Here is a 13,105-nt window from a genome sequence, read left to right on the forward strand (position 1 = left end):
AATACTTGCTCTGTTCTTATTTGCTGTGCAGCTGGAGAAACAATATTTCAGCAACTTACATTATTTAAGAACAGGGAAAATCAAACTCATTGTAAAACCAGCCACGAACATACCCTTTGATTTGAAAGTCCTGGCTAGTGGACACTTACTGCCCACTCCAGATACAGAAAGCAAGAAGCAAAATGTGGCATCTCTGTACAATAGTAAAGGTTTGCATTTAGATGTGAAAGCCAAACAATTAGCACAACTATTTTTTTTGGGTTGGACTTGAGCTCGGGGATTTGCTTCTGGGCATACATGCTTTTCTGCTTGGAAGTGATCTTGTGGCCGTGTTACACTTTTCTTATGAAAGGACAAACTGGTCACATGGGTCAAGTATGTCCATTTAGGACAAACACTGCTTAATGAAATTTGCTGCTTGCCAGATGCAAGGAGTGTTGGACCATGTGAACTCTGCCTGCAAGTTTCACTCAGTTCTGTTTATTGCACTGTTTTCCAACTCTTGCCCTAATGGGAAGTTGTTCATAGAATCCTTGCATTGTTTCATGGGTTGCTGTTTTTGCCAAAAAATCAACTGGGGAGGATCAGTTGGCTTCCTCTAAACTTTTTTCAGTTGGAATTTCCAGTACATTGATCATGGATGTTATGAATAATGGGGAGGAGATAAAAGAGCAAAAATTATTTTCTTTCACTCCAAATTTGAGCTGGAGTACAGAGGTAGGCAAACACAAGGGAGGTGGTTTTCTACGGATCAGTTGAAGAATTCATGTTCCTTCTAACTGGCAAAGTCATACCTGAAATGCTGAAGTCTCCAGAAGCCCCAAAAGCATCATGCACTGTGCGTCTGTACTATAAATAAACTTTTAAAAACCTAATTTAAAAACACCTCTGGCAAAGCACATGCTTAACTGAAACTCAGTTGGTGGAGGTTGACTCAGGGGTGTAGGAAGGAGGTGGGGAAAGAGCAAGTGGGAGGAAATAAATGGAACCTGCTGTCAGAGAAAAGCCACTTGTTTGTAATTTTTAGGCTGTCCAAGCTCTTGGCGTCTCAGCTTTGGGAGATCCCTAGTGACTTTCTGGATATTTGCCCTTGGCAGGCATATGTATGTGTGAACTGAGAATTCGAGTATTAACAAAGCTGAATGAGCAGGTTTATTCAACCTACTAGAAAAGGATCAGATGTCTTGGAATTATGGTTGACTCTCTGGTTCTAGGAATCCAAATGCCTCTTGCTGACAGTTTCCAATCAATTAGACAAAATAATTTCAACAAACCCTCTTAATGAATTTTCATACATTCAACCTGCAATTTAGATATCTGCATCCCTTTATTTTAAATGGACAATACTTTTGATCTGCACAGAACCAGAGGCTGTTTGGGAAGATGGAGCTCTCTTAGGGTAAATTTCCCTGATAGTATCTGTGTAGGTATGTAATCCGCATTGCTGCTGACTCAAGGCAGGGCTGGCTTACTTGCTTGCTTGTTTTTCAAAGATGTATGAAAACATGATGCATCTTTGAGGAGGGAAAATAGGTCTTTTACACCTGAGCCTTTTAATGTCAGCCACTCAGGGGTTAAACCCATTGCCCAGTTCTGAGGAAGCCTGTTCCAAGGAAGGCATTGACTGGAATAAGGTTTTGCTGCAAACACAAGCTGATGTGCTTGCAGCAAAGATTGCAGGCTTATCAGTAAAGATAAACACGCAAAGGCTTCTAAAACTGTGTGTCCCTGCCACTTGTTTGGGATCCTTTTTCAGAGACAAAGAGAAAATACAAGATCTTCTCCCAGATAGATGCTACTGCGAAGCGGGCAGCCAGCAGGCTGTAGAAACAGAGACCATGTATTACTGCATGGTTTGGAACAGGTACAGGAGATATTAGTTTACCTGATTCAAAATAGTACTTGAGACTTTGCAGTATCATGTGGGGTTGGCTCTTCCCACTCAATCATCAGCCTTTTGCAGAGTGTCCAAATACTGGACAATGCTGCGTTTTGTTGTCCTCACTTAGTTACTTCCCATGGCTAATTTCTGCATGCGGCTTTCTGCTGCTGAGCAATCTCCAGACTTTACTACCCATTTGTTTGCCATTTCCCACAAATACTTTGAATGTTCTTTTATTTTAATCCTGGTGCTGAGAGGAGGGGAATGGAGATAGTTTCTTTAACAGACTGGAATAAAAATGCACAGGATCTGCTATAGAATTTCTGGGCACAGAACAGATCTTGAGTTGCCTGCAAAGGCAGCCCCAATGATAATATTAGGCGTTATTATGGAGTGGCCTTATATATATTTATTTCTCCCTTTTCCTACTTGTATCACCAACACTGCAAAACAGCAGATGCAGAAATCAAGCAACTTGCCTCTTCAGGTCAAATTCAAAAAGTCTGCATTTTAAAATACAGAAATTATTCCAGATGGGTGAGGACTGGCACTTTGTTTCTCTCCAGGAAAGTCTGTGCCATTCTGAAATCTCAGCCTGGGTTCCTCTGTTTTGCCACAGAGTCTGATTGACACCTACATGTGTGTGGCCCTTTTATACAGGGGAGGACTTAAGTTTGAAAATCCGGACATTTTTGGACTGTGACAACAGTTGGTATGGTGTTTCAATTCATATTTTAGTTTTAAAAAATTAGATTGATTATTTAAAAAGAGATTGTAGCCACATTGCAAAAATCAGAGAGGTGAACAGTTTGTAAGTTTTATAATTTAAAAGCTTCTCTCAATAGAGTGATTCTTTGAATTTGAAAAGAGGGATTTGTACTATTTTAAAAAATTCTCTTCAACTTGCAATGTGATAGATAAAGCTAGTTCTGAGAATGTGAAAATGTGGGCTCCATGTGCTAAAGCTATTTGAAAAGAGGTGTGAGTGAAGGGGCCGAGGTTGGTGTGAACGTCAGACTTCCTGCCTTCTGCACTTTCTGTGTCGCAGCTGTAGCACGTTCATAGTGTGGCACTTTTTTTAAAAAGGGACTCTGAACTTACCCAGCCTTTCAGGAAAAGACTAGCTGCAGCCAGAAATTCTGGTCCATTGCAGGATGACAAGAGGAAGAGCTTTGTTACTAGCTTGTGTTTGATCTTAGCTGCTTTTTTTTTTTTTGCTCTCAGTAGCATGCTAATGATACCTGTGGGAGGTGAAAAACGGGTGAATTCCTGCTAGGGTGCGGACAAGTTCGCAGTTTAGTTCTTGTCCTCTTCTTCCCCTCTGGTAAAAATTTTGGGGGCTGTCCCAGATACATAAAAAGGAACTTTTTCATAGAATAGTTTTCTGTCTTACATCTGCTGAGGACTCTGAATCAGAAAGACAGTAAGCAGTTGACTCAGTTTGTTTTGTCTCCTCTCCCCCTTTCTTATGTTTAAAATGATGAGTATTTATGGGAAATGACTGGCTTGAAAGCCTAGGACAAGTCTGAGCTGCCCATAAGCCATTCCTTTGCTACAGTTCAGGTTTGCTGTGTTTATTTTAAACTTTAAAGCTGAAATGCCAAGTGCATCCTGAATTCTCATTCTGCTTCAAATGCCAGTTGCCAGTTTTACATTTCTTATACGTGATTCTCAATGTATTACTCCACTCTTGGTATCAGAGAACCCAGCGAGGGTGGGTAAGCTGCACCCCGGTCAGAAGAACAGGGTAATGGTGAAACAGAAGGGTGCCAAATGTGGAGGCAAATATGCTCCAGTTTCTGCTGCTGCCCAGGAGAGGGTCTGTAAGTCTGTGATAAGGAATGGAAAGAGACCGAAAGGGATGGGTGGGCCCCCAGAGAAGGCGATCTGGATGCCAAAATATCTTGCTCCAGCTTTGCACAGAACAGTGTGCAACTGCTTCAGAGGGAGGGCTAGCTGTGGTTTGTGGTTTAGGGAGTCGACACAAATAGTCTCTGGACCCTTTTTACGGGCCTGCAAAGCTGTGTTCTGCCCGGTGAAATGGAGCTTACCCTCCTTGGTGTAATCCTTTCTTGCTTAGCAGGTTCAAGGCAGTGTTCAGAGCAAGAAGTCATGGCTGTCTGTCAGAAAGGCTCCCAGCTTAAGAAATGGGGTTTAGCATCCTATGTAGTTTATGCTATGCTAGAGTTAGATTATGCTGGACATGTCTGTAATTAAACACTTGGATTTGGGTTTCTGTTTTTAAACTACTGTTGTAAACCAGCAGTAAGTACCATGGCAGACAACCCATGAAGATGTTTCTGTGCCCAAGAACCACATGGTAGGCTAGGCTATTTTTTTCTTCTCTCAGTAAGTGAACTGTGTAACTTTTTTTGTGGACAGAAAATACAGAACAGTGTGTTGACCTTCATTGCTGATCAAACTTCAGTTGCACCCAGATATAACTGATAGCAGGCCTTACCTGGATTTACTTTCTCTCAATGCACGTAGCTGGTCACAGGGAGGGGAACTGAAATGCTTCAGTGTAATAATACATACAGCATAAATGCCTGGATGGAATAAAGAGAAACAAAGCACATCAGTGGGGAAAAAGCACTACAGATCTTTCAAATTCAATGACAGAAAATTTCAGTAGTTCAAATATTTCATTTTGTATGCAAGGCTGATGCTGTACCCTGTAAAATTCATCCAGACAGGGGGAGATTGCTGATACCTGATACTAAAATACCAGCATGCCCATTGCCCAGTACTATGCTCCTCATACCTGGCAAAGCATTGGTTATGCTAATCTCTCAGTCTGCTTCCCTTCCAATTGAGTGTTTTTCTATAGGGATGACCAGAGGGAATCTTAGTGATACTACAAAGAAGCCTGTTTGCTTAAGAGGGCATATGTATATCTTTTAACAGTTTGGTTGTGTACCTCCTTTGTGGGAGGATCCCTGATCTTATACAGAGAGGGACAAGTGCTAATTAACTTAATTCTGGGAACAGGAGGTGGTATGACCTTTTCCAAAGTGATTCTTTTGGGATAGAGTTTATGGAGAGGTATTTGCTAGATCAGTGCCTGAATTTCCTATAAAAACACTGTTTGTTCCCTGGTGTGGCTGAGGGAAGAAATTAACCTCCTGTCCTGCTGGTTTGGGTTCACAGTTCCTTGCCTAAAGATTGTTGGCAAGATTTATCCATCTTATCTTTTAGCACTGAACACAGCAAGTAGATCCAAGTTTTTAAACTTACTTTGGCCTCCACTCACCATATGTTGTGAACATCCAGTCTTTTACTGGTACCCCAGGAGGAAATTCATTTCTGGAGCTTTTTTCTTTTTTTCTTTGTAACTATCAAGATGTTGTCTGTCCTGCACATCTTAAAATTTTCTCCCCCTTTCACCAAAGAAGTGTTAAGGATCCTTAATGCCATCTCTTTGCTGCACCCCCTCTGAGCCGCTCAGGGACACAATTACAAATGCCTTGAGGGTGCCAATGCTGTTTGATTTTCATTCTTGCTACCAGCACTAAGCGATCAGTTCCAGTGGCCTCAGCACAGACAAAACCAGAGGCAGCTACAGCATTGCCTTAGCACTAACTGAAAAAAGCAGTAGTTACAAGACGTGGCTGAGATCAGCTGGACCGAGGGCCTTTGGTCTGAGCGCTGAGGAACTGAAACGCAGCCCCCACAAAGCAGGCAAGACCCTCTGGCTCACCACGTCCCTGGCTGCTGAGCAGTGTGCAGAAAGCTGGCCACGGGGTCTTACTACATTGAGAGAGGTAAGGAGGCAGCCGATGAGACTGGATTTTCCTTACAGAAAGAAAGATCTTTGGTTCCTGCCCCCTGTTGTCTTCTAATGTTTCAAAAAAAAACAACAAAAAAGCAACTCTTCCTCATTCCCCACCACCACCCCCACCACCAAAAAAACACCCACAGGTTTGCTGGACCCTAAGAGAAACAAACGTAAGTACCTCTTTGGAAAACACTCCTGAGGCCTGCGGCCATCCGGCATTCCTGAGGAGGCTGCGAGCCTCCTGAGCCTCCCAGTGCCCGCCGGGCAGGGCAGCGCGTCCCGGGGGCTCCGGGGCTGCCCCCGTCACTGTGCCAGCAAACCCACTTAGCACTGTGATTAAAGGCTCCGACCTCTCCTAAGTCTTTGGGCTACTCATGCTCGGGAGATGACGGCTTAGTTTTCCGCCACAGTCGTTCGAAGGTCTGTCCCATGCCTGAAGTGTGGGGGACTCGTCCATATCCTACTAACACCGCGAAGCAGATGCCTTGTCCTCATCTCACGTCTTGCCACGGTATGGCCACTACAGCACGAAGTCATTTGGTAATGCAGCTGGGTAGGGGGGATTTATTTTGATCAGAATGAGGTGAAAATCTCTATTTCCCAGTTGGTTTGACCCCTATTTACAGAGATCTATTGGTATGTGTATGTAGAATAAAGATCTACATGAGTGGAAATGTGCCCTGCTAATATTAAAAGGTACACTGTGGAATTTTGCCTAAGGATAAGATGTAATTTTAATTGAAAGCTGCTGTAACTTGATAGGGAATATCCACAACAGTCTTGAGGATCTACTTTAAAAAATAGTTAAACACAGAGCCAACTCCCATCACTCTGTCTCAGAGCTATGTGCCCTCTTTGATCCATCCATGGTGCTTACGATTCCTCAGAGACACGCACACTGCCAGTAGTCAGAGCTCATTAATATTTATATGATTCCTTCCATCTTAAGGTGTGCGCTTTGCGATTATTAATTAAAACAATTTCACCAAACCCTAGAATTTAGCTCCATTTTTATAGCTTACAGAACTGAGACCCAGAAAGTTTGTGTGTCCTTGCATGAAGACAGAACGAGATCAGGAATGAGGAAGCTCGCAAGCACGGACTCCTATTAGGCTGCATTTATTTATCTTTCCTTCTCCAATAATTGAGAAGGCAGCACAGGTCTCCTCTGGCACTAAGACACGCTATGTGTCTGTATAACCTGGGCAGTGCTGAGAGGGTGAGTGAAGGGAATCTACTCTTTTATTTTGGTTCTTCACACGGCATTTGGTTGCTTTTTAAAAACCTCTTTAAGAACACAACCTGGGAATAACTTGCCAGCCTTGCAGAAAAGCGAATGTGTTAAACCTTTCCCCAGCACGCTGTGTTTTAGTTCCAGGGTAGGAGCAGACAGAAGGGATGGTGGGTTATAATCCAAGCCAGACGTGGGCTCTCTCCTTGCCGTCCTTCCTGGTACATATGGAATGAAGGAGCTGGGCCGAGCGTGAGACTGATAACGGAAGGGAGGGAGGGCTTGCCACGCGATTAGACCAGTTCACTGTAAACACCTAGGTTGCACAAGTAGCTCAAACTTTGATCTTTTTTGTTGTGGAAAAGAAATCTGAGACCGTGAAACCTGCCTTCAGTCACAAACAAGGAGGTGGACATTACTCAGACCCAACTTTGGAAATGTAAATACAGGTAAATGTGATCAAAACGGGAAAAGCACTATTTTTTTCCCTATCCTTGTCTCCCTGGCATAGTCTGCTTTCAGCAGGGGCTCCTACTCTGACTTGTCTAGCTCTGTTTGTGAATGCAGGCCCCAGTCCCACACCTGAAACGCCCAAATCCAAATGCTCCCAAATACTGTCTGGGATAAGGTTTAAGCCACAGGTGCAATTAAGCTTTTAAGTGGTAAGCCTATTTGGTTAGGGGCACACCTAGAGCCTACAACAAGCTGAGAGAAAAACGATCAGTCTTTCAAACTGACAGGCGGTTCCCGAAATACTGCTGGAAGGGTTAAGAAGAAGCTACAACATTCGTAATTCTCCTGGTATTTATTGTAACGAGTCTCTGAACAAGTTCTCTGTGGATGCATCTGGCTGCCCTAGTGAGGTGGGACTTGCTTTTAATTACAAATCTGGTAATGGATTGTCAAAATGATGGTGTTGCTAAGGCCCTGGGCACACTTTTCTTCACCCTCTCTTCTTTTCCCCCCACCCCCTCCTTCCCAAATCTGCCTGAGCAAACACTGGAGCAAAAGGAGAAGTTTCACAAGAGTGTAGGCTGTTAGCCTGTGGCCTCTTTTCCTATTGGCATTTGGAGCTCTGATTAGATTTTTAGAGGAAAAATGTCACAGCAGGTTGAACAGTAAGATACTGACGAATATTTTAGACACACATATTCAGAGACATTCAATGAGCATATGAAAAATTCTGGGTGTAACACTCGGGCTGATCCTCACCATTCTGATTTCTTTGCACCATGTCGTAGCGCTGCCCTTACGATCACTGAGACAACATCAGAGACCTTTGCTTTGCATAGCCTTGAGTTCTTGGGCAAGGATTGAAGCGTGGAACATCAGGACGTGTTAGCGAACACGTCCTAATTAGCCTCTGCCTTGGCTACCACAAGCTAGCTTAAAGGCTGTGAGCCTTGCCTCCACGATGCCTCTCGAGCATGTTCTATAATACAGCATTTTATCCGAGTCTAGACAAAGTCTACGTTGGGGGTAACGGGTTACGTTGTCTAGTCAACTAATCACTCCTTTTAGTGGGAAAACTGCTTTCCTTCAGGATTGTTTCTGTGCCTGCTTTTTCCCCATTGCTTTCTCTTTTCTCCTCCTTCCCTCTGCATACCTTCCCTGCAGCAACTCCAGTTCCATCTGCTGTAATGTAAGCGTTAACTGTTTAATTGCTGATTAGGGAAATCTCATCACGTGGCCTTTGGAACGACACTGGAGTGGGAAGAGAGGGGTGGGGGACAGAGGAAGGAGACGTGTGAGTTCCCACTTCTCTCTCACAGGCTGACCTGCGAGGGCATTAGTCATTTTTGACACACGAGGGTGTTTAACGTCTCCTCGATCTGATGGGTAGAACTGGTGAATGGGATTTGGATGTAACTGAGTCCTCGTCATCTTTTGCTGCTGAACTTGCTATTTGACCTTGAGAGAGTTAGGCCTGGCCTTTCATCCCTTAAGTGGATAAAGGGCAAGTACTGCAGCTTCGTTCTTGGATTCTTGAATGCAGAAGACATACTCATGCGAAGGACTAGCGCTTTTCCTGTATAATAAAATGCTGTGTTTTCTCCATTTTTTTTTCATGGTTTTGCATCAAGTTGCAGAGAGTGAGATGATAAGCTGGAGGAGATCTGCAGTTCTCAAAACAGTGAAAGCCCTTTTAGCTCTATGTTCCCAAGCAACCATATGGGGGGCTTTTACCCAACTAACTTACTTCATTGTGCGATGCGCGTTCAGCTGGTGTGCCCCTTCTCTCCCTCTGGCACCAGCTATTCTAAGCATTCTCATGTTATCAGCATTTTGGCGCCTCTTGCACTTGCAGCACCTAGTTGCCACAGCAGCTGTGGCGTGCAGAATAATACTTGAGAAAATTTGGCAGACTCCTGGGGGACCGTGGGCGACGGAGGAGAGGAGGTGTGCAGGTGGACTCTGCTACCCACGTAGTCAGTCTCTGCTCTGAAAACTTTTTGTGACTAGACGTAACAGCCAGTTTCTCACGTGGTTTTGCAGGACTGTAGGAATTGCTTGGAGATATGAATTGGACCTTTTCCTTTCTGTCATGAAAGGACTGAAATATTTTGATAATTGGCAAACTAATGAATTTGCCATTATAGCAGACGAGAAAGTGGTATTTTTAGCAATTAGCAAAGAAAAGCGTTTTAGTCAATCTGAAACTATCTTCTCATTTGTATGGGGATTTTATTGCTAGCAGATGTTTAATTTCCGTAAGCAATTAATATTTTGGAAAGCTGAAAAATTATTTATACACATGTAGAAAAAGACTTGTATTTCACTTCAGTCAGAGAGTAAGCACTCACACAGTGCAAGCTCAAAGACCCCACAAAGACCAGAACTGGCATTCTTCATACTTTCAAGGAGCAGATGGGTCTACATATAGGAGAGCACAAAGGAGAGAGTAAGTGTATATATGGCAGGGAATGGAAATTAAGGAAAATATACCTTTGAGGAGAGGGACAATAAAATGCCAATATACTTAAAATGCTGTCTGCCTTCATCACAAAAAATCCCCTCCTCTTTTTCCCCATTCCCACCCCAAAAGAAGTCCAAATCCATTTAGAAAACACCCTTACAGATCACATGGCAGCTGGCAGAGGCTGCCTGCCCTTCTGCTGAAGACAGCTTAAACTCCTGAAACAAAGCAAACTGGGCTGAAATTCTAGGCATTAAAACCCAGAGCAGCTGCCTCCCTGACATCCTGGGTCGGACTCTCATTTCAGTTTCGCTTCTGCTAGATCTTAGGTAATATCATTGCTACGGTGTAACTGAAATCAGGGTCTGCTCATCCTGACGTTGGTCACCCGTTGGTAATCCATTTGTTATCTCTGCTGCATTTGTGGGAGCACACTCACCCGCTCCCTGTAGGCTGCAGTAATTTATTTGGCCTATTTTACGTCTGATGGTCACTTGAAACTGTACCTCTTGCCTGTCAGCAGCTGTAGTTGTTTTGCTAAGTGACTATCTAAAGTGAGACTTCCTTGTGCAAATGTGTATTTTAGACACTGTCACCAGAAATCCAGTGGTCCTCTTCTCTCCCGACCCCTCCCGTCCCCTTCAGCTGTTTAAATTTCAGGACACATGGCTTACACGAACGTATGCTCGGGGTTTGCAAAACGGCTTGGATGACAGGAGAAATCGGATCACACAATGCACGTTCAGAGCCCAGCCACCAATTGGTACAGCAGGAGCCTGCAACTCCCTCACGCTCGTTATTGTCTCAGCGTTAACATCTAGCAGTGTGCCTTTCTCACGTCCCCCCCTTAAAAATGGTAACGCAACTGAAAGGAGCAGGCGGAGGAATGTCACCACCTCCCTCTGAGTGGCTGGGCTGTCAGCCTGCGCTCTCTGTGGTACCCCCAAGGGCTGTGGGTATCGGGGTGGGGAAGGGCCTGCACACCTCATTGTGCCTTCTTGCTTACGCTGGAGAATCTCCAGCTTATCCTGCCAGTGCAGTGACTGCATGTGGAGGAGGGGGAGAGGTTGTGTTGCAACCTCTGAGAAAATTAGTTGTCTCTATTTTATCTTTTGCAGCTGCAGCACTTTTTTTTCCCCTCATCACCCGCCCGCCCCCCATGCGAGTGGTATGTCTGAACCATATCCTTCAAAACCAGTTTTCTAAGCAGATTAGATGGGTAGCAGAGACAGCTATGCAATCAGGCAAAAATGTGCACTCAAGCCTCCACTTTTTGCAGTGGCCGGAGCAGTAAGTGTCTACCACCTGGATTTTTTTTCTTTATTCTCTCCCTTTCCTGTTATTCCAGTGCTGCACTCTGTTACTGTTGTAGGCTAAAGCAAAATGCTCATTCGGGATCTTAATTATATCACAAATAGGGAGAGGAAGGAAGCTGGGTTCCATGCTGATGTTCATTAACGTGCAATTAAAGCACACCCCCTGGCTGGCATGCTGCACCATGCAAAGTGACATTTGCTCCCTGTGACTGCGTTGAGGGGTAAGCTGGGGATTACCTCGGGTCTTCCAACACCAGCTTGCCCCTGACTGGTCTGGAAAACCAGCGTCTAAGTTTACTGCCCCTCTGAATTCATTCTGCTCTCGTGGACTGCAGCTGCAAATGAATTTGGTTTCTTGCTGCCCCGTATCTTTCGGTGCTCCCTGTCGGCCTCGTTGCATGCTAGGAATCTGACAATAATGGTCTTCACCTGCTTGGAGATATCATGAGAACTCTTAAGCATTGGTATTGGTTTCACGTCTGGTCTCTTACAGGACAACGAGCTGAATTTAGGGCTAAGCTCTTCAGACAAGTTTGGAAACCTTGCAGCTTGTTCGGTGTGGGTGGAAAATGGGGATAGGTTAGTGGGCTGAGCGGCAGACCTTAGGAAAAGAGTTGAGTAAGCTTTGGCTTTCTTCCATGAGAGGAAACAGAGCAAAGTGTCCCAGGAGCCATTTGTTGCTTCTCTGGAGGACAGGAAGGAACCCAAAGCAAAGTGATCCAGAAATGGTTTTCACTGCGAGTCTGGAGGAACACAGTGCTTAAGAGAAGGAGGGAGAGAAGACAAAATATTAAACCAGAGAAGTTTGGGATTCAGGTTTGGGGGAAGAAGAGGGAAGAGAAAATAAACCCTTTATTTCCCATATAAGGCACAGGAAAGAGAGAAAAGAGAAACTAACTTGAAGACTTTAGTGTGCTTTATGAGGTAAGAAATAAAAGATCAGAAGCCCAGACAAATGAAGTTGTATTTGAAATATTGATAGAAAAATGAGCTTTAACGTGTTGGCACAATGCACTTGTTTATCTTCTGCTGATTCCCCAAAAGTGAAGAATTAATTTGAGAAGATGTAGAAATTATACACAGAAGGAAGATCCAATCTTACTGGCAGAAAGGGGGTGAAAAAGTGGGTGGAAAGCTGGTTGGATGTGTCAGCCACAAAAGCAGTGAGATACGATCATAAAGAATTCAGGTTTTAAAACACAAGGAAATCATGCAGAGATACCTTTCTCATTGACTCAAAAGCAGCGTCTTTGGGTGCACAGCACTGCCAAATGCACCCCTGTTACAGGGGCAATTTTCAGTAAGTTCCCACCAAAGCCATGCGCCATCTGTTTGTATTGCTCAGAGAAAAGGTTCGTCTCCTTATTCCCTTTCTATTAGATGTGACAGATTAATGTCTTTGAGGGCAGATCACTGTTAGGCTAAATCTTTCTCTGGTTATGATTCCTTATAACTATAAAACAGTCACAAGGTTATGGGGTTTAAAAAGAGAGGTTTATTACAGTTTCCAACACTAAAACTACAGGCTAAGTGTCTCTCTTTTTTTTTTTTTAAAGTAAATCAAAACCATGCATCCACATGCACTCTCTACCTCCTCTCGGATACACAGAACTAGGGGTAAAAACACACACTGCAAGACAACCATTACAGATTCTGCAGGAAAAATGCTAAATTAACTTTCTGTGAAGGTGCACTAAACCTCATTGAATCCTCTCGCCTTGTTTTAAGAACAGTTTGGTGAGCACGAGCTGGTGGCACCCCTTAGGTTTGGGGCAGATCTCAAAGCCTTCGGCAGCTCCACCAGCACTCGCCTCTACCTAACCAATGCAAAAGCCACGGCCATGCCTCGGCTGGAAGCGAGATTCAGACATCTGTTGCAAAACCTCAACCTCCATCCTTGTCAGACCCTCTCTAAACCAGACGTTATACTTGGTCAATTAACTCAATCCTCCAGTCCTTGGGTCACACCAGGAGCTGTGTA

General features: G+C 44.1%; 2 protein-coding genes across 9 annotated transcripts in view; one reads left to right on the forward strand and one right to left on the reverse strand.

Moving 5' to 3' along the window:
- HIC2 (HIC ZBTB transcriptional repressor 2) overlaps positions 1-13,105 on the forward strand; it is an 81,231-nt gene that overhangs the window by 23,866 nt on the left and 44,260 nt on the right. The gene's annotated exons all lie outside the window — the stretch shown is intronic.
- LOC310883384 (uncharacterized protein) overlaps positions 1-13,105 on the reverse strand; it is a 137,459-nt gene that overhangs the window by 20,980 nt on the left and 103,374 nt on the right. The window contains exon 6 of the mRNA XM_083803585.1: positions 4,344-4,431. Coding sequence (XP_083659711.1) covers positions 4,344-4,431 — 88 coding nt within the window. The remainder of the gene's footprint in view (positions 1-4,343; positions 4,432-13,105) is intronic.

Source organism: Anser anser (genome assembly GCF_964211835.1).
Source record: "Anser anser genome assembly, chromosome: 18".
NCBI classification, from domain to species: domain Eukaryota; kingdom Metazoa; phylum Chordata; class Aves; order Anseriformes; family Anatidae; genus Anser; species Anser anser.